This window comes from Geotrypetes seraphini, chromosome 8 (assembly GCF_902459505.1).
Source record: "Geotrypetes seraphini chromosome 8, aGeoSer1.1, whole genome shotgun sequence".
NCBI classification, from domain to species: Eukaryota; Metazoa; Chordata; class Amphibia; order Gymnophiona; family Dermophiidae; genus Geotrypetes; species Geotrypetes seraphini.
Window position 1 is genome coordinate 89343909 of NC_047091.1, and position 21732 is coordinate 89365640.

Here is a 21732-nt window from a genome sequence, read left to right on the forward strand (position 1 = left end):
GGTGCCTTTTCAGCTCTTAAAGCAAATTAGCTCTACACTCTCCATTGCTCAGGTTCCTTCTGCTGGCCAGTGACAGAAACTTCACCCTGTCACAATGTTATAGAATAGGCAGTAGGGCAGATCTCTGTGTAATTCCTAATTACTGCCAATTAGGTGCTTGTTAATGTGAATAATTGATTATTATTGCCTAATTAGTTTACATGCAGATCTGTGATCCACACCCAAAATTCTGCACTCAATCCAGTGTTTTATGTCTAAAAATATTCTGAAAGGAAATGGAATTGATTTACCTCTTTTCTGTATTTACAATCAAAGCAGTTTTACATATTTACATATAGGTACTTATTTTGTACCTGGGGCAATGGAGGGTTAAGTGACTTTCAGTGGAAAAAGGTTCTTCTATCCTTTGATCTTTCATTGTTAAGTATTGAGTTTAAACCTAAGTCCTTTTGACTCCTCCTTTCTGAGCTACTTTTGTGTTGTTATATGAAATGATTTTGGTTAAAAGTTTCAGCTTAATGAATTTATTGATTAATTGATGCCCTGTGTGACCATATGAATTGAGTGTAGATCTACCGCAAGAAATGTCTTGTTTCCTTCCCTTATGCATGGGCAAAAGCTGATGGTGGAAAATGCAAGTTACAAGTATGCAAAATAGGAATCAGACTGAAATATTTTGACAGTAACATTGTCCCAGTCTCTGGCCAGTTAAGATGGCTTGGGAATCAATCTTATTATCTTCTTAAGCAACTGGAATCTCTTTCTGGAGGCTGTGTATATTGCAAACAATCACTAAGTCTCTCTCGCTTATAATCTGGCTTTTGCTCAGGGCCAGAGATTAGGTGACTCATGAGAGAGCAACATCCTAGTTGAAAAGGATGTGCATATATTCAAGGACTGACAAACTGCAGTTTGCTCTGAACAGCTGAGCAAATGTAGGACAATGCTTGGAAACCAAAACTTCTCTCTGCTCTGAAAATCGCCAAGGGTAATGAGGGCATTGGCAAGGAGACGACTAAGCCTCTCTGCAAACCTGAAAATTGGTGAGCGGGTGAGGACAGTGGAGGAGCACTCCTTTCTATTTGCACAGGCGAGTTCAGTGAAGCCTTGGAGATCCATGCAAAACCTAAATGAAAGGCCCCAGCAAAAGCATGGTGCACCTCCAGCATCTTCTAGCGACAGCTACTGCTTTCTCAACATCAATGTTGGAGGTACAGTATTCCAACTGGATATCTATATGCCTGCTCGTTACCCCCTCACAAGAATTGGAAGGCTGGCTGCCTGTATGGACCCAGTCAAGAAATTAGACCTCTGTGATGACTTCTCTGTTGAAAGTAATGAATATTTTTTTGACCGTGATCCCATCATCTTCCATTATATTGTTCATTTTTACTGTACTGGGGTCCTGTGGATCATGGATGAGCTTTGCCCAACCAGCTTTATTGAGGAAATTGAGTACTGGGGAATTCCTTTGAGCTATTTGCAGAGCTGCTGCCACAGTCTTTTCAAGGAGCACCAGGATGAACTGAAAGAACATCTTAAGATCCAAAAGGAGCTGCAAGCTGAGCTGGAGCCCCTCGCACAGGAAGAACACTTTGAGGGGAAGTGGCTCAGCGAGCTTCGAAAAAGGATATGGAATCTTGTGGAGAATCCCTACTCTTCAGTCTCTGCAAAAGTCATTTCCATCCTCTCCAGCATCTTTGTCCTGGTTTCCATTGTGGCCATGTGCCTCAGCACAGTGAAGGAGCTGCAGCAGCTCCATATCCATGGAAAGTCCTGCATGGAGCAGGTGGAAGTTTTCTGCATAGGGTTCTTCACCATGGAGTACCTGGTGCGGATGCTTTCCACAGCAGACATAAAGAAGTTCCTGACCACAGCCCTAAATGTTGTGGACTTGGTGGCAATCCTCCCATTTTACATCCAGATTCTCTTTGAGCAACTTCCGGAAGAGGTAGAACTGCATGTCCACCATGATGACATCAAGAAAATGGAGAGGGTAGGGCAGCTGGGAAACGTACTGAAAATCGTCCGGCTCATGCATATTTTCCGGATTTTGAAGCTTGCCCGGCACTCCACAGGACTGAGGGCTTTCGGGTTCACCCTACGGCACTGCTACCAGCAAGTTTGCTGCCTCATCCTCTTCATCACCATAAGCATCTTCACCTTCTCATCTCTTATGCATTCAGTGGAGCACGATCATCCTGGCACCAACTTCACCAGCATCCCTGAGACCTGGTGGTGGGCAACGGTCAGTCTAATCCAATTTCATTATCCCTGATCATAATTTTTCAGTCTTTAGAGGATTACCAAGGATGATAACAACAATGTTGTGCTTATTAAACTCTGCCTCCAATACACAGCTGATGGCAGTAAAGGGGAAATTCTATAAATGGTGCCCTACCGGCGCCTAAGTTAATTAAGAAACACCATTTAAAATGGCAAAAATGTTGAAGTTAAAGTTCCTACTGGAGCCTAAAAAATCAGTGCTGGGATCCTGCCTCCATAGGTGCTTTGGCTGCCTAACGCCACTGTGGGCAGAAGTGGCATTAGGCAGCCTAAAGCGCCTACTATGGCGCAATTCATGACAAAGATAGGTGCCAAAAATAGAGGCCTGGAAAACCCAGGCCTACATTTCCGGCACCTATCTTTCTCGGAGACACAATTCTGTATTCGGCTCTATCACGTGATTGACACGCAATCGGCAGCTGAAAGTCCAGGCCTATGCATTTTGCTGTCTGCTGCCGGTGTTACCCCCATATATTCAGTGTTGGGCCCTGTCTGGGCTTTGGCACTGAATAGCCATTTTTTTTTTTTTTTGAGCAGGCTGACATATAGCCGTTTAAGTCAATATTCAATCCTTGACTGCATAAGCCAAACCACTTAAAGATAGGACTGCTATTTATGCTGCCCGATTTAAGCAGCTTACTTATGTGGTGAGGGGGTTGAATAGAAGCACTTAACCCAATTCTGCTCCTGAAACACCCACAAGTTAACCGCTTTTGAATTTGATGCTAACCGGTCATTTTAAGCAAAGATAATTGGTTAAGGACCCCTTTTACAAAGCTGAGTCCCAGTGTGGCAAATCCAACGCAACCCATAGGAATTGAATGGGCTGTGTTGCATTTGCTGCATGGAAATTGCTACCACAGTTTTGTAAAAGGGGCCCTAAGTAGCCACAAACAAACGATTTAACAGGTCGGCAGCATTTCTTGCTGGTTAAATGATTTTGAATATTGGCCAGTGTAGGTGTATTTAATTAAGCTAAATTATCTTGAATTTTCAAAATGCTGTACATTTGATAGAGTATTCCATGTTTTCACAAAATAGTTTTTTTAGTACCATTTGCAAGTCGATGAAAATGTATATGAGGTATCGGCACTAGCTCTTCATAATTAACTGTATGGATTTCAGTTGTTTAAGGCAAGTTTCAAGTTTATTTAAAATTTCTTATGCCACCCAATCATCCTTCTAGGCGGTGTACAAATTCATAAAAACATAGAACAAACTTTATTAAAATACAAGTTTAAGCTGACATTACATTACCAAACTGTAACTTTTAATAACTTTTGAAGACATTTAAAGACAAAGACAAACAGGAACAAAAGGTAAAAGGCAAGAAATACAATAGTCAAAGTAAAAGAGAACAATTAAGGAAGAAACAATAGGAGGGGCTGCTATAAATAACGTTGAACTCAATAGTATTTGCACTCAATTGTCCTTAAAAGGACAGTTAGGTCTCAAAGGTATCAAGGAAGAAAAAATGTCTTTAGCTTCGTCTTAAAGTTATTAAGAATTGATTCTTCGCGTAAGTAATTTGGAATACTATTCCAAAGAGAGGGGGCAGTGACAGAGAAGATAGTAGACCTCGTTGTACAGTAAAACCTTGGATTGCAAGTAACTTGGTTTGCAAGACAAGCAAAACATTTGTTTAAATTTTAACTTGATATACAAGCAATGTCTCGCAATACAAGTACATTCAGTATACACACATCACAACTTAGCCGATGATTCTTCTCTCTCTGACACTGCAAGAGTGTAGTGACTGTTCTAAATGAGCGAGGTATTGCAATACAAGTATGTATAGTATTTTGTATTAAAATTTTTGGGTTGTGGAACGAATCGTCTGAGTTTCCATTATTTCCTATGGGAAAATTTGCTTTGATATACGAGTGCTTTGGATTACAAGCATTCTTCTGGAACGAATTATGCTCGCAAACCAAGGCTTTACTGTATATATAAACTTCAGTGACGGAATAGAGAAAAGGTTATTAGCTGTCGATCTTAGGGTCTTAGAAAGATTATAAGGGGTAAGAAGATTATTAATAAATTCAGGTTGATTGTTTTGGCTGGTCTTAAATGTTAACAGAAGAATTTTGTAAGTGATTCTGTGTTCCACTGGCAACCAGTGGGCTTCTTGCAAAAGGGGGGGGGGGGGTAACATGGTCGGATTTCTTTGCATTGAATATAATCTTTACGGCGGTGTTCTGTATTATCTGGAGTCTTCTTATTTCTTTTTTGGTTATGCCTTTATAGAGAGCATTAAATTATGCCTTTACAGAGGGCATTAAATTAATGGTCAAGATGACTTATAGCAATATCTGTATTCAGGTTCAATAATTCCTAATTGAGGCCTTCTTGTGCAATTGGTAAGTTGCTTGCTTTCTTGCCCATGACTTCTGTTCAAATTCCACGCTCGTGTTACCATCAGATAGCCAGCATCTGGCCAACTCAGCTATCCATTCACTGGTGGATAAAGATAGCTTGGGGAAAATCCACTGCTTATTCCTAAAATAGGCAGCATAAATACTGTTTTTCTCCTTGGGATCTTGCCAGGTGCTTGTGACCTGGATTGACCACTTTTGGATACAGGATACTGGGCTTGATGGACCTTTGGTTTATCCCTGTATGACAATTCTTATGTTCTTAAGTCAATGGCAAGCCACCCTGCTAATAGGCTACCAAGTTCCAGGCCCATGAATGAAACTCTTCTGGACAAAGGTTTTGTATGAGATAGGATTTGTTTGTTGAAGGCATACTGACAGCTGGGCAAGTTCACTGCAGGCAGGAAAATATTACATTACATTCTGAAACCTTAGTGTGGGGCTGGGGGAAAGGATCAGCGTCTGTTTATAGAAACACAATTTAGTGTACATAAGTAATGGGTGCATTTTATGGTGGCAAGACAAATGCCTCATCCTGACAGTAAAAGGGGTCAGTTGAATTGGCCCTATGTGATCAGTGGATCTTTTGGTTGATGGGTTGGAAGATGGAAAAAGAGTACTAGATTTATTACTAGGTTTAGCCTATAGAGAGCTGGAATTAAAAAGAAGCTAGGAAAGAGGGAAATTGAGGAGAGTGGTTTTCCTCAGTGCTAAACAAAACTACAGTTACAGGTCTTAGGCAACAGAGGGCTTAGATCCTAAAGGAGCTAGAGGGGTCCTTAGTGCTGGAAAGACTGCAGTTACAGGTCTTGGCCAAAACAGGGCTGAGGTTATAAAGGAGTTAATATAGAGCAGAGCTTCCCAAACTGTAGGTTAGGACCCCAAATAGGGTCATAAAACTTGCTTATGGAGCCCTAAGTTAATTACCCTCTAAGAGTTTTGGGATTGTTATTTCTGGAAGATATGAGGCAGTTTTTCAATGGCTGCAATTTCTGCAACCTGTGTGAACCAATTTGTCAGAAACAGGGATGTCTTCTAAAAAGAGGATGCATGAAAACAACAACGAAGGAGACCATCTGGTCTTCATTGTTGTTTTCATGCCCCTCACTTTTGTGAAGGCAGTTTCTCCTGTTTGTCTTTTGTTCTAAAAAGAGGACACCATAAACCTAGCAGGATGAACAGATACATTTTGACATACAAATACAATGATGGGGAACCAAGGAAGTCAACTCTTCTCATTTTCTGCTTTCAGGTCAGCATCTCTACAGTGGGCTATGGTGACAGTGTGCCAGAAACATTGCTGGGGCGGATTGTGGCATTCCTCTGTATCTCCTTTGGTATCATCCTGAACGGGATGCCCATTTCCATCCTATACAACAGATTCTCTGATTTCTATACCAAGCTAAAAGCGCATGAAACTCCCAGAGCCAAGAAACCTGAGACAGCAGTTCAGTTCCAGAAACGTGTGCTCAGAAGGCTGGAAGAATGCTGGACAGGAAACTCTAGCCTAAGGCAGTGAAAGAGGCCAAGGAACCCTGGGGCAGTAGAGGGGAATATAACAATTAGGCAAGCAGAGTTTTCTGTGCAGAAACGAGGGCTGCTGTATAGGATAGCATGTTGATTAGATGGTGATAGGTGCAGCATTATTATGGGATCTCATTGAGATGTTTGAACCAATGTGTCAGAAATGGGGATGTCTTCTAAAAAGAGGACCCCATAAACCTAGCGGGATGAACAGATACATTTTGACATACAATGATGGGGAACCAATGGAGTTCCTTTCATTATTCAATTGTTAACATTGTAAACCACGTAGGTCAGTAAAATGCGGGAGGGGTATATCAAATCTTAATAAACATGTTTGTAGTTACTGCAAAGATGACAGTTCTTGAGGGAATGATGAGTGCAGTACTGCCCTAAGATTTTATGTCACTTCACATAGCAACTCTCAAAACCTCTTCTTGGTTATATTATATATTCCTTTTTAAAATCTTTTATGTATGGTTACTTCATTTGGGCTTCTAGTTCAATCAGAACTGGCCTCTATTGGACCTATATCGCCCTGGAGGTTTTCTCATTTTTACTTTCTTTCATTAACCCCACCTCTGGGAAAGCAGTAGGTGGCGCCATTGCACAATACATGAGATATCTTCCTGGGGATTTACTTGTGAATGCAGTCTAGAGTTCCAGACAGCCTGAAGACTTGAATCCAGATTGACTAGGAATCAACCCCTGGATCTTTTTTGTGCTAATGAGCAGGCTATTTAAACCCTGATATCCAAAGCATATTTTTCCCATGGTCAGATGGAGGGCTTAGGAAACATGTTATCACCACCATGCCCATCCATATCACTGACAAGTCAAAGCCACACCACAGTAATGAGATCTTTCTTCAAAGCTGTCCCTACCCCTCTCAGACCCCACCCCTGCCAAGTACCTTCTCTGTCCCTTTCTCCTTCAAGCTTCCTATTAGAGAATCAAAAAAACACCCACTTCTCAGGCGGTACCTTTGAGATACGCCGTGATGGATGTTGTACAAGGAAGTGTTTCTGAGTAAGTGGAGAATTCATGCAGCATATGTTTCCTCTATTTGCTGCTTGCTTTTTTCTCTCCTCTACATCCACAGAATCATGAGCTCATACTAATGGCTGCTGTTTTGTAAATGCACTGTGGCGTCAAGCACCACCATGCTCTGGGCAGCCTCGCTGCCCCTTTCTGGTGCTCGGGGCTTTGCGACCCTCCAGAAACAATCCCTGGCAGTTCCGTTCTGGCCCTCCAGGGTGATCGTTGCACTAGGCTAGAATGCTGCCTTCCTGCAAAGGAAAAAAAAAGGCTGGACTCTGAGTCCAAAACCCGGACAAACTGCTGGGTTTTAGAAGAAACATCCGGACATCCAAGTTGTCCTCTAAAAATAGGACATGTCCAGGTAAATCTGGATATAAGGTAATGTATTTACTGGTTGCCAAGGTAACCAGGGTGTAAACATTTTAGATGCTGCAGTTGCTGAAGAGAGTCAGTTGTGATGAGAGTCAGTTGGAAGGAAGCTATGATTTGGGCTTCTGGGTGGGAAAGTCGGGGACTGTTTTTGTTAAATTTTATTTCTTGGGCTAGATATTTATTCAGTTATGTTGAAGCAACCCTCACATAGACATTTTGAAAATGCCAGGATACTTTGAATTGCATATTGCTAGGGAAGTAGATTTGTTTTATTAATTTGGTATAGATAGACTAGTAGGTGAGCTGCTGAGATCAATGCTGGAGGTTACTGACCATAGTGACCAGAAAGCAAAGACAAAGGCACCCAACTTTCAAGAAAGCTCTGGGAAGAGGAGACAGCTGAAAAAAAGGTCAAATTCGGAAGAGATGTTATGATCGGCAAGTGAAAGAGACCTTACTGAAGAAGGGAGATATTTATAGGTTGTCACAAAATCCAAGATTTCTGGGAGAATAAGGTATATGTGGTTGATCAAGTAAATGACCCAGATGAAAGTAATCTTAAAGTTATACCTGAAGAAGGTGGTCTTATAAAAACAGTTTTCCGAGATTGATACAGTTTTACAGAGATTGATGCAGAAACTGATGTTGATGGAGACAATAGTGCAGTGTTCTCCCCAGGGCCTTTCAGCCGGGTGCTCTGCCCAGCTAATTTAGATGAGCGACTGGCTGTAATTTCGATCGCAATCCTGCTGCTGCTGCCGCCTTCTGCTCAACATTTAAAAAAAAAACCTTCTCACCGGCTTGGAGATTTACCGGGCTGACTCGGCACAGCCTGAATCGCAGGAGCCTTTTTTTTTTTTTTTAGTTTTTAATGCCAGCAAGCGACTTGAACCCATGCTCCGGGGCTCTAACGTGCATGCCGCTTCCCTCCGAAACTGGAAGTCACGTCCCGAGGGTGGAAGTCGGCATGCACACGCCCCGGAGCATGGGTTCGCTATAGGAGACAGGTCAGCTTACAACTTGCTCTTGCTTGCTTCGGGCTTTCCTCGCTGCCGGGTACTGCCTACTTTCTGTTTCCGTGAAGGCAGGATCCGGCAACGAGGAAGGCCCGAAGCAAGCAAGAGCAGCGAGTTGTAAGCTTCTTTCCGTTGCTGACTTATGGAAGATAGGTCAGCAATGGAAGGAAGCTTACAACTTGCCTTAGTCCAGCCCCGCACAACATGCGGCCCAAAATGGATCTCACTGCCGATATGGCTCTCACTCCGCTCTCCTTTGAAGATCAGCTCAGGAGGCAAGATTTAGCCCGAGATCAGATGAACATTAAAGGGCATTTGAAGGCATCTGAGCAGATTGAGGAGAACATGTCCTGTTTTTCCATGCCTAAAAATACCACCTTGTCTAATGTAATCTCTGATCAGATCCTTAAGAGTGATGCAACTATGTATGCTGGACAGTCTCTTCCAGTAAACAGAGCTTTAAAGCCTGCAGCCATACAGAACCAGATGGTCAAAGGGCTCCGAAGTGTAGTATTGCCAAGGGATCTGTCTCACAAGTTTCTGCTGTTGGCAGATGTAAACACAGTGCAAGAAATAGAGACTTGTGGCATTCTGTGTGGAAAGCTGATGCATAATGAATTTACTATTACCCATGTAATAGTGCCAAAGCAGTCTGCTGGACCAGTCTACAGTACAGTGATATGGAGAATGTGGAAGAATTATTCAGTGTTCAAGATCAACATGATCTCCTCACAGAAGAGACGGAGAGAAAGAGAGAGGCCTGGACCAAAGGGGAAAGACAGGAGGCAGATACTGGAGAGGGGGGAGAGAAGGGAAGGAGATAGAGATGTCAGACCATGGGGTGGAGTGGGAAGGAAGGAATGAAAGGAGAAGAGAGAGATGCCAGAGCATAGGGGAGGGGTGGAGACAAAAAAATGGAGAGGGGTTAAAGCTGAAATAAATCATGTACAAAGGAGAGAAAGGGCACAGGATATAGAGTTTATTGAAGGGACATAGAAAGAGGGAAAATACCATATGGAACAGGGAGAGGGCAGACACTGGATGGAAAAAGCAGAAAGGGTGGACAGTGGATGCAAGGGGCAGAGATAAGGTGGACAGTAGATGGAAGGGGTAGAGAGAAGGTAGAGGCTGGGTGGAAGGGGCAAAGAGAGAAAGGACAGATGTTGCATGGAAGGGAGCGAGGACAAATGCTGAATAGAAAGAAGAGAGTGAAGAGAAGATGACTAAAGCCGAAACGACAAAAGGTAGAAAAAAAATATTTTTGTTGCTTTATGTAGAATCAAGCAGTATTGTAACTGTATTGATTAAAATTTATCAATAGGAAATGGAAATGCAATTTTGGGGGGGAATAAACCCCTTTCCTCAGGTCAGGACAGGATACCATAACAGCTGTATACTGTACTGTCTTGAAGAAAGATTTGGCCTCTGAAAGCTAATTGAAAAATGGATTAGTCCAATAAAATTGTATTTTCATATTTCTCATTATTTTATTTCTATTTGTTAATTTGTAAAGTGGTGACTGTTATGTAGAAGTTTTTTTTCAAATTTACATCTACTGTCTTTATATTTTGCACAGTATTAGGGGACATGTGTCACTGTTTCTGTCGTGTTGCATTGTATGCAGAGTCTGGTTTCTTGGTTCAGTTTAACTTTTGTCTACATATTTCTATTTTTAGTTTGTGATTATTCCATATTGGGCGAGGGTGTATCTGTCTGTGTGTATAAAAGGGACATGGCTTTCTGTTAGCAATGACTGTACAGAATCAATTGACTGTGTAGAATCTGGTTTGTTTAGTTTTACAATGCGTGTGTTGGTGTTCTAGTGCTCACTGCAGTGTTTAAGATGCTGCCTTTTCCTAGATGCACTTGTGTGACTCATGGATTATTACTAAAAATATCTTTTTTTATATAGAGGAGGGGATTGTTAAAAATATGATTAGCACTGGCTGTCATATATACTAGGTACACCACTGGATTTAATGACCCTATTCTAACTTTACTTTGACGTAGGTGTTGTCCCCCCCAACACACAGACAAACACATTATAAAGAATTAAATTAAAGTTGTATTATCATCAAGCATCTTTCAAATGACATTATAAGCAAATAAAAATAAAATATTTTTAATACATTGCTAATTATTACCTGCATCTTTACCTATACTGTTTTGCCCTAGCTCTTACTTTGCACTATAGCAAAATAAAAAAGAAGCAGATAACGATCAATCACACAGGTGCCCTTCAAGGCCCTCTCCATAAATTATGTGGAAGAGGTCTGGAAGTGGGGATAGCATCTATTTCATATCCTCAGTAAGACCTCAGGAAGGAACCTAGTGATCAAAACATTATTACAGGTGTTGTACAGCCATTTCTTGTATGACTGGATGAGCTATATTTATCTTTTTTTTTTAGTTGTTTAAATTCATGCAGAAATAAATGGTTAGATTGAACCTAATGACTTCATTAACGTATTTCCCTTTTTTAAACCTCTATACTATTTGAAAGAGGGTGAATATCTAATTATTCACTTCTAGAATTGGATACTTCTTAAATTTAGTAAAAATATTCTGGCACAAGTGTCAAACCTTAAAAAAGGAAGTCATATCGAGCATTGGAAAATAATAATAATTAACTAATAAAAATAGTATACATTTAATTTTCCCCACTACCAAATTTCCCCGCCCCGCCCCACCCAGCTACTTTTTCATGCCACCCGGCTGGAAAAAATTTCTGGGGAGAACACTGTAGTGTGTTATATTTATTATTAGGTGAGCCTGGTACCCATATTGAACATGACATTGCTATTCCAGTAGCTGAGACAGTAGAAATTGACATGGACAATGAAATAGCGGGAGAAGCAACTGTTTGCTCTCCTAGGAGTAATTACTCTAGGGAAAATAGAAGGTGTCTTCCAAAATACCTGACAGAAAACTATTATTTGTATTAGTTCAGGGAGTGGTATGCTTGGTCTGTGAGGAAATGATGTGAGTGTTTAATTGAAGATAGTACTAGATTTAATTGTGTATAGTGTTTATCAGCTACGGTGGTATGCTTAGGAATGTCGGGATGCCATTTGTGTCAGCCGGGAGAAGTGTAAAGGGGGTGATAAAGTTATTCTATGCACTTTCATTGCATTTGCTGGTTGCCCTGGTAACCAGGGTGTAAACATTCTAGATGCTGCAGTTGCTGATGAGAGTCATTTGGGAGGAAGCTATGATTTGGGCTTCTGGGTGGGAAAGTCGGGGACTGTTTTTGTTAAATTTTATTTCTTGGGCTAGCTATTTATTCAGTTATGTTGAAGCAACCCTCACATACACGTTTTTGAAAATGCCAGGATACTTTGAATTACATATTGTTAGGGAAGTAGATTTGTTTTATTAATTTGGTATAGCTAGGCTAATAGGTGCGCTGCTGGAGGTTCCTGACCATGGTGACCAGAAAGCAAAGACAAAGTCGCCCAACTTTCAAGAAAGCTCTGGGAATTTTTTAAAAAAGTGTGCACACTGACCCAGGTCACAGATTCTTTTAAAAATAATCTGGGTTTGAAGAAACTGAGAGAGAATAATTTCTGACTTGTTGTTTGAAATCAGTTAGTATTCTAATCTAATATGTAAAAATGAGTTTCTGTTATAGAAATGCAATCTTTTTAAATAGAATTTGTTTTGTATGATTTTTTTGTGTGTTTGTATTTTGAAATTTTAACAACTAGTAAAAATAAATATATTTTTCTTGTGCAAAACGCTAGCTGGTGAAAATTTAACTGGGAAACCCTAAAACTCATGACAAAAATTAATTTTAAATGCACCAACTGTAGTACCATCTTTCACCACCAGGGGGTTGACAGTAACCCTATGTGAGTATTGTCTATCAGGGGTGTCCTGACTGAAAATGGTGAATCCTGATTACTGGCCTTGCAGTCTGTACTGCTTCCAGCAGAGGGAGCTACAAGATAGCCTCTGTTTAATTTGGTAGATGGCAAGGCAGATTAGTCAATGTCCCTATGATACTGAGATTGGCCACGTACAGTGTACGGTGCGGGCCCTTGAGCACCTGTGCATGCTGGAAGGCCTTAACCACGTGTAGTTGCTTAACCTATCCGTAAGGAATCATATGCTGTTTTCACAGGAACAAAAATTATGTGAACTAAAAAAAACAGAACTTATGCTGGGATCAAGTGCTATGCGCTTTCTTTTGTAACCTCCCAGGAATTTCTCCCCTCCTATTTATATCCATGCCCAGCTTACTTCAGCCAGGTCACTGAAAGGCAGTCCTCCAGTCCATAGGAGGTCCCGCATCAGGGATCTTATTGGAACTGTGTAATTATGGCCACCAAATCTAACCATTAGGTTACAAAATGACTCCAATACCTTCCTCCTCAGGGAATGCCAGAGCTTCCTCTTAAGCATCCCCAGATCCAGGAAGCATATAAAACCTCAACTGGTATTGAACCCTGGTACCTCCATTGAGCTAAGATTCACTAATCTAAGGGCTTGTATTTACAAAAGGATACTACATGAAAAGTCCAAAAAGCATCTATTTTATGAAGGCAGTACAGGTGCCAATGGGCATTTATAAAATAGACATCCTAAAGCACACAAATGCCACTATATTCATTCATACCTACTCCGAAGCTACACATGTACTTGTGTATTTACAATATATATATATATATGGGCATGTCACGATTCAATCCTTACTCTGCACCCTTAGGAACACCTATGCATGGCACATGGCTATTATTACTGAAATCCGACCCTTCTCCAAGTACACTACCAAAACCCTTCTCCACAACCTCATCACCTTGTGCTTAGTTTCCTGCAACTCACTACTTTCAGGTCTTCTGTTCAGCCATCTCTCCCCTTCAATCCGTCCAGAATTCAGCTGCACGACTCATACTCCATGAGAACCACTATATTCACAGTACCCCTCTCCTAAAGTCACTTCATTGACTTCCCATCCATTTCTGAATACAATTCAAACTCCTCCTACTGACCTACAAATGCCCCCTGCAAGCTCCGCTGTTACAGTAGTCATGATTGTTGAGTTTAATTATCCGAATCTCCAGGAGGGAGAGTGCTACACCTCAAGGAATTCAGAGGGGCAGATTCTCAAAACTAAAATCTGCCTTTAACGTGCTCGCTAAACCGGTTCCAGCTGGTTTAGCATGCATGTATTTTAGCGGCGAATTATCAAAATGGCTTACTGAGATCTTTTCCGAGTTTTCTAGCAGTCTCCGATACTGCCATGCAAATGTAGTACAATGACGTCATTAATATTAAAATGATTGCTCCGAGTGATTCTCTATAATCGCCGAGTGATTCTCTAACCTCGTTGTGCCACATTTGTGGCCAAAATTTGCAGACAGGTCTGAGCTGTCAATGCCTTACTTTTTGATCAGTGCTTGAGTGCAGATTGGCCAACAAGCAATGCCCATAGGAAGGGCCTTAAACGACCTGGGCTATTCAGAACCATAGGCCACTCCCCGGTGCATCCGGGGAGGGATCTGAGGCTCTGTTTGGCCTAGAAGCCTAAGGCCTCTCCCATAGGAGGGGCCTTAAACAACCTGGGCCAATCAGAGTCTTAGGTCCTTCCCCAGTGCATCCCAGGATGAACCAGAGAGGGACAAGCCCACCATTTTGAAGAAGAGGGCCTGCTGGCCAGAGGAGTAGGCATCCCTCCAGCCAGCCATTGTTAACAAGATGAGGGGCGGATGTCGTCGGAAGCATGGGGGTGGGGGGTTGTATGGCAGCAGGAGGGAGTGGGCATCTCTCCCGCTGCCGGAGGTGTCCATTTGGAAAATCTGGACCCCTTAGACCCGCCCCCAGACCCGACCAGTTCAACCCATCCCCACCCCATTATGTCCCAGTCCCGCCCCCAATCCTGCCCTAGCCCCCCCAGCCTCCCCCTCCCCCCCCAACTGCCTGCTCTTGTTGGGCAGGAGGGCATCCGCGCATACACGGATGCAACACGATGATTTTACGCGCATGTGCGTTTGGCATCAGTGCATGTGTGGACACCCTCCTGCCCGACAGTGATTTGTTGCAAGCTTTTCAAAACCTGGACAAAGTGCTGAGTTTTGAAAAGCCGTCTGGACCCCCGGACATGTCCTCAAAAGGAGGACATGTCCGAGAAATCCAGACATCTGGTAACCCTAGTCAGGGGGGCGTTGCTTGGCGTTTATTCTGCGCATGTGCCCATCGCTATCGCCAGCGAAGAGCACATGCAGATTTAGCAAACCTTCGCTCCAATAACAGCTGAGAAAGCGGCCCATCGGTTTTTAACACAAAGTTTTGAGAATCTAGATCTCAGAACCAAATACTACAGCCAGGAAGAGGAGCTGACCCTCAGCCCTGATTAGAATTCAAGTAATTTTAAGAGAAGGGGACAAAAACTTGGGGAGAGAATCCAGCAGGAAGGTGGATGAACTGGCAAGCATAGAGGAAGGCTGGGAAGGTTTATTTGTAATTCTGTGTCATGCAGGTGTTGTGTTTAAAAAGACTTAGGTGCAAGAGAAACAGGCAGTGTGTGAGAGACAGGGCAAACGAGTCCAGATGTGTGCATAGGACATAATATCTTGTGGTCTTTAAGAGCATAAGAATTGCCTTACTGGAACAGACCGAAGGACCATCAAGCCCAGTATCCTGTGTCCAAATAAGCAGTGGATTTTCTCAAGTCCATCTTGACCACGGCTTAGTAAAAATAGCTCAGACTCAGCATTGTAAGGTAGTGCTGCTTGCCCTTAGAAATAGAGAGTTGCGTGGGGACAGAAATCCCACCCATCTCCACCGTCCCCATCAGGATCCTCTCGTCCCCACCCATCCCTGCAAGGAATTACCTCCATCCCCGCCCATCCCCATAAAAAGCAGCAATTACTTCTGACAGGATCATCAATTCCACAGTTGCTTTTGCTGTCTTCCTTGTGGAATCTCTTTGGTGGAACCCTTTTTTTTTGTTTTCTTTTCAGGTAATTAACTTATAAACCCCCTCTTTTACTAAGGCTGATGTGTCCATTGTATTATATGGACGAACCCTTCTTCCAAAGCCTTCCATCCCCGTGGGAGTCCCGTGGGCCAGAAGGGGGTCCCCGTGGGAGTCCTGTGGATTATGGGGGGGGACCCCCACGGGACCCGCGGGATTCCCGCGATCCCCGTTCCCGTGCAGACCTCTACTTAGAAATGACTTTTAGGTTTGGTGGGGTGAGTTTAGTTGCTCTGTGAATGCCACCTTTAGGTAGTAGACACGCTGTGCTGTACTGCAGGCCTTAGTTCACACATCCTGCCTCTCTTCACTCCCTTGAGCAATGACGTGGCACTCACTATTGCATAGCAGATGCTTCATTCCTTCTCTAAAAGAATCCTTTTACACCAGGAATACTAACTTCGCCATAACTGCACCCACATTATGGAACTCTCTCCCCCAATTTCTTCGGGACGAAACCCAATTACCAAAATTTAAGACTATTCTTAAAACTTATCTATTTAAAGACGCCTATGCCAAATCTTAATCTTTTCCTCGTCTACTTGTCGATTTCTTTTTCAATCTTATTATCATCCTCAGAGTATATCACTCTTAGCAGGCACCCCTGTCCCCTGTGTTATATCCCTTCCCTCTATCTCATTTCTCCTAAGATTATGTAACTTTTTCCCAACCTTCCCACTTACCCTCACTGTCAGGTTTGTCCATACGTTTTAAATGTTTCTATTTTTCTCACTAATCTCTCTAAACACATTTAAATATTTCTTTCTTTCCTATCTAAATTTTATTGTTAACCGGTCAGATATTTGTTTTATGATCGGGGTATAAAAAACCAATAAACTTGAAACTTGCTTCCAGGGGACAGAGACTACAATCTAATTTACGATTGTTGTAAAATGGTGTTTATATCAAACTAGAACTGGAGTTTGCTTATAGAATGCAACACGTGGCCATGTATCATAGACCAGTGGTCTCCGATCTTTGTAATGTAAAGAGTTGCAGTGTGACTTTTAAGAAAGCTCTGATGGCCATCAAAAGATTTCAAGCTTACACATACTATTAATTTTGTAAACTGCCTTGACCTGCTTGTTCAGACTGTGTTAAACATTAAAAATTAATACTTATATTGGTTCAATGCTTCACTTTATTTTGGATTGTCAACAGTAGCAAATTTCATAAATGAGACACCTGAGTAACACACTTAGATGTCTGCAGTGGGCAAGATTGAAATTAACACCCTACCAATAGACAAGTGTAACGCTCATATTTGGGAACTCTGGGCCTAGTTCAGACTGTTTTCTTTTTTCCTGGAATGTTTAATTATGAAGTGGTAATAATATCCGACTATTTGTAACTCCTTCTCTATGAATAGTGGACTAATGTACAGTAGAAACATACTATGTTTTCCTTGCATCTTATTAAGAAATTATTGCCAGTAATACTGTTATTTTCAATATGATTGTGGTCATAAAAAATTGAAATTCAATAAAGAATAAATGATTAAAAAAAGACAGGTCCAAGTGGTTTACAAACATATCATAAAATAGAAAGGAACTCCAAATACTAAAATAGGACAGACCTATATATAAACACACATCAGAGCATTATCTTACATATATACACTTAACAATCCGTAGCTGACTGCTGCCAATCACAGAGCAGCATGGGAGCAGGTAGAAAGCGCAAAGGTTGCGCTCCTGCATTGTGCGTCGCTGTGCATAGAGGCAGCTGTCCAGCTGGAGATCGCGCTGGACCACCGCCACTTAAAAAAGGTACCAGACCCCGGGGGGGAGGGGGGGGCGCGGTGTATTTGGTCCATAAGACGCACCCCCTTTTTGGGGGTGGAAAAAGTGCATCTTATGGTCTGAAAAATACGGTACTTTCTCTGTTCCTAATGGGCTTCCAATCTAAGGATGCTTTTTAAAAAGCCGTGGTAGTGATCTTCCTGCTGCCAGTGGTGTAGTAAGGGGGGTAGTCCACCCCAGGCGCTGTCTTGGTGGGGGTGCCAGCACCTTTTCTCCTCTCCTCCCACTGCTCCTTCCTGACCCCCCTCCCTGCTGTCTTTGGGCACCCCTTCCCTCCTACCTCCTTAACTTTCCCAGTGTACTTGTGTGCTTAGGGGTCCTCGACGAATTAATCCTGCCATGAAAAGAGGCCCTAAGTTTTTGTACCTGGAGCAATGGAGAGTTAAGTGGCTTTCCCAGAGTCACAAGGAACTGCAGTGGAAATCGAATCCAGTTCCCCAGGGATTGTAGTCTGCTGCACTAACCACTAGGTTACTCCTCCTATACCAAATACAAATAATGGACATTGAGCTTTAATATAACGAATAATAAAAAAAATCAATGCAAAATCAGAGATCAAGTGTTTATTTCAGTAAGATTTAGCACAGTAGAGCCCTGGATTATACGGATTCAAATTTAAATCACAATTTAGCCAAATACAAATAATGTATTTGGGGCATTATTCAAGGACTAAGCGAATCAAGTACAAATATTCAGAACAGTCATAATAAAACCAAATAAAAATCAAAGTGACACCTTTCTCTTGAACTAACTTGTGTAGTAAACTGTGCTAAGTTAAAATCACGGCAGAAAGCTATCATTTCAAGACCTGGAAAAACTAATTATACACGCAAATAACTATGGTGAATTTAGGAAACATCTAAAAACATACCTGTTCTTGAAGTACCTAGGTAACGAATCTGCACAATCGACCCCATCACAATCTCACCCCCCCCAAATCCGATCCCGTAAACTGTCAACCACTAATCTCTAGCTATGAATGTTCCATTCAATTGTAGAATCTTCTAATTAATTGTAAACCGCATTGAATCTTTCTAATTCATTGTAATTCATTCTAATTCATAGAATCTTTCTAATTCATTGTAAACCGCTTAGAACTTCACGGTCCTGCGGTATATAAACTGTTATTATTATTATTTCTTCATATTTCCTAATCATACACAAGTGAGTCCACCATTCATGAAAATTGAGATTGGAGTTATCTTTCCAATTGCAGACAATATGATGAATAGCCAGAGCAATCATACGGCCTCTTTTACAAAGCCGTGCGGAAACAGCCCCAAAGCCCTTTAAATCTCTATGGGCTTCGGGGCCATTAGCGCAGTGCAGCCGCTAGCACGGCTTTGTAAAAGAGGCCGATAATGTCAAATATTTTAAAGTACTTTGATGGGATCGAGATATCTGGGCACGAGGCGCGCAAAATAATGACTCTGTAAGAGATAGAGATATCACTGTCTAAATGAGTTATAGAAAGTATTTTTGGCCAAATGCTTGACCAGAATAAATGTACAAATGATAAATGAAGAAATTGGATAGCAACAGGAGTTAAAAGTATCAAAACAGCTTAATGAAGCAATAATAAAAGATAATACAAATATGCGTAGAAAACTGGAATCTTTGGAGAATTTTTCTCGTAATAATAATCTCCGACTGATTAACTTTCCTAGGATAGCCTCGGTGACACCTAGGGATATGTTGAAACGTTATATGTTGGAGATTTTGGGTATCCCAGAGGATACATTACCACCACTTACTCAAGTATATTACCTACCAATGAAAGCTATTAAATCACCATCTAAACAACAGGAGAATAATCAACTACTTAATGTTTCAGCAATCTTGGAACTTTCGGATAGAGAGCTTGCATCTCCGGCAACATTGCTTCTCACTGTGGCTCTTGCTCCAGATAAAAATTGGTTGCTTAGATTGTTCTTTAGAAATAAAATGAAAGAATTTCTTGGACAAAAAATATTAATGTTTCCAGACTTGGCACGGGAAACCCAGAGGAGAAGGCGAGAGTTTCTTTTGATGAAGCCAGGGGTTACATCTCTTGGTGGGACTTTTTTCCTTCGACACCCTTGTAAATGTATAATACAATACCATATGAAGAAATATGTATTCTTTGAACCATTCCAGTTGACAGCCTTTTTGGCAGGAACTCGGCTGGATGAAGGAAAATCAAAATCAAAGTGAAGTGCATTTGAATAATGATATCCTTTCTCAGCCAGGGGATCTTGTTTTCCTAATATTTGAATTGATAGTTGTTAGCAGTTGTTAGCATTTGTTAATATGTCCGCCTTATCCTTCTTGGATCTAATGTTGAGGACTTGAGCTGAATTTAAGCTAAATATTTATTTTATTTTATTTGATTATTATGTATTTTACCTTTGAGTATTATTTTCTTGCTTTTCTTCAACTTTCTGTACAAGTGGATACTTGATTTATAACATGTAAAAATTTGATAAATTAAAAAAAAAAAAAAAATTGGATAGCTCTAAGTCTAATAGATGTTGCCACTGTTATCTCGAAGCAGGGACTTTAGATCATTTATTATTCTATTGTCCATTTATTATGAATTTCTGTAAATCAATTTGGGACCAAATTAATTGTTTATTAGATAACCCAGTGGCATTATCATATGATACTGTGCTATTTCACAAATTATGTATAATTGGAATAACTGGAGTAGATTAAGTTATAATTTTTGGTGGAATTCCTTATGTCATATATATAAAATGGAGAGATTTCTAGCAATACAGTGGAGTAGTTTCAAGAAATTTCAAGATGTTTGGGAGCCATTAACAAAGTATTTTACTGATTAGATGAAATTTTCTTTTCCCTTAAATTTACAAGTCAATTGTGAGGGAAGGGGGGGAATTTTATAGTTATGTATTGTATAAGTATTGATTATTTGATAGGTAAGGGGGAAGGGTGGGAGTTAAGTATTTATCACTGTTACCATTGATGATTATTAAGTGATATAGATATTGTTAATTTGTTTGGACATTTTATCACACTTATTGTAAGTTTGAAAATGAATAAAGAATTTAAAAAAAAAAAAAAGAAATGATAGCTTTCAAATGTAATAACATTGTTAATTTCAATCTGAAATGGGCTCCACTAGATGATTTTTGTAGAAACCTATTATAGTTAAACGAGACTCCTTTGTTTCTGATTAAAGATTCTGCAGCTCTTGTGTGTATTTTTGTTTTATTTTATGTTTACTTTAATTTATTAGTATATGTTCTATTTTATATATAAATTTGTATTGTTTTTCGATTTTCTTTATTTTTGATCGATATGTGTAATTTATGTTTAAGATGTATTATTTGAAAAAGTTAATAAAAATTATATATATAAAAAAAAAAATCACGGCAAAAAGAGTGACCCTTTCATTTATAAGATCTACTCACTTTAAAATACGTATTATTTATTATGTAGTAATAAAATCACTTCTACAAATCTGTTTTTCATTGTGGCTGGGTTTTGCTAAAACCACGGAAGAACTTCTTACTGCAAGCCAGTGAGGTAAATGCTCCGATGTTCATAGGAATTGAATAAGCATCGGAGCCTTTACCTCGCCGGCCTGCAGTAAGAAGTTTTTCCTCTGTTTAGTAAAAGGAGCCCTGTATCTGCTGTGACTTTCTATGGCTTATGGCCTCCTTTAATGAAGCTGTGTTAGGGGTTTTTTTTTTAAAAAAAGTGAGTCGCTGTGGTAAAAGCTTCAATGCTCATAGGAATTCTATGAGCATCAGAGCTTTTGCCACAGCAGCCTGCAATAAAAAACGCTAATGTAGCTTCATAAAAGGGGGCCTATATTACAGCTCAGGTGGTTTCAAATTGTGGAGGAGTGTGTGGTGCAGTGGTTGGATCTACAGCCTCAGCACCCTGGGGTTGTGGGTTCAAACCCCGCGCTGCTCCTTGTGATCCTGGGCAAGTCACTTAATCCTCCATAGCCCCAGGTACGTTAGCTAGATTGTGAGCCCACCGGGACAGAGAGGGAAAATGCTTGAGTACCTGATTGTAAAACCGCTTAGATAACCTTGATAGGCGGTATATAAAATCCTAATAAACTTGAAACTTAATTGTAGTAGTGTTTCTTAAGCTTATTTTTTTTGCTTTGATAGATATTTCATGTTTAATAAATTTACATGAAAAAAATAAAGTTTTTAAACGAAAAACATTCTCTCTTCCACATATATAATATGCTTCCTCTACCAACACACATAGAGGGGCATAATCAAAACATACATCTAAATCCGATTTGGACATAGGGTGCTAGTCGCCCAAAGTCGGCAGCGGTAAAATGTCCATTCTCGAAAAGCATGTCCAAAATATAT

At 40.8% G+C, this 21732-nt stretch overlaps 1 protein-coding gene across 1 annotated transcript; it reads left to right on the forward strand.

Annotated features, from left to right (window-relative positions):
- Positions 1–991: 991 nt before the first annotated feature.
- On the forward strand, positions 992–6308 carry LOC117365478 (potassium voltage-gated channel subfamily V member 2-like). The gene is made up of 2 exons (XM_033955955.1): positions 992–2248; positions 5914–6308. The coding sequence occupies exons 1-2, from the start codon at positions 992–994 to the stop codon at positions 6178–6180; spliced, it is 1524 nt and encodes a 507-aa protein (XP_033811846.1). The 3' UTR covers positions 6181–6308.
- Positions 6309–21732: the final 15424 nt, after the last annotated feature.

Coding starts and splice junctions, on each gene's coding strand:
- LOC117365478 (XM_033955955.1), top strand. CDS start 992: ATGAGGGCATTGGCAAGGAGACGACTAAGCCTCTCTGCAAACCTGAAA. Junction 2,249..5,913: donor AGACCTGGTGGTGGGCAACG/GTCAGTCTAATC, acceptor TTCTGCTTTCAG/GTCAGCATCTCTACAGTGGG.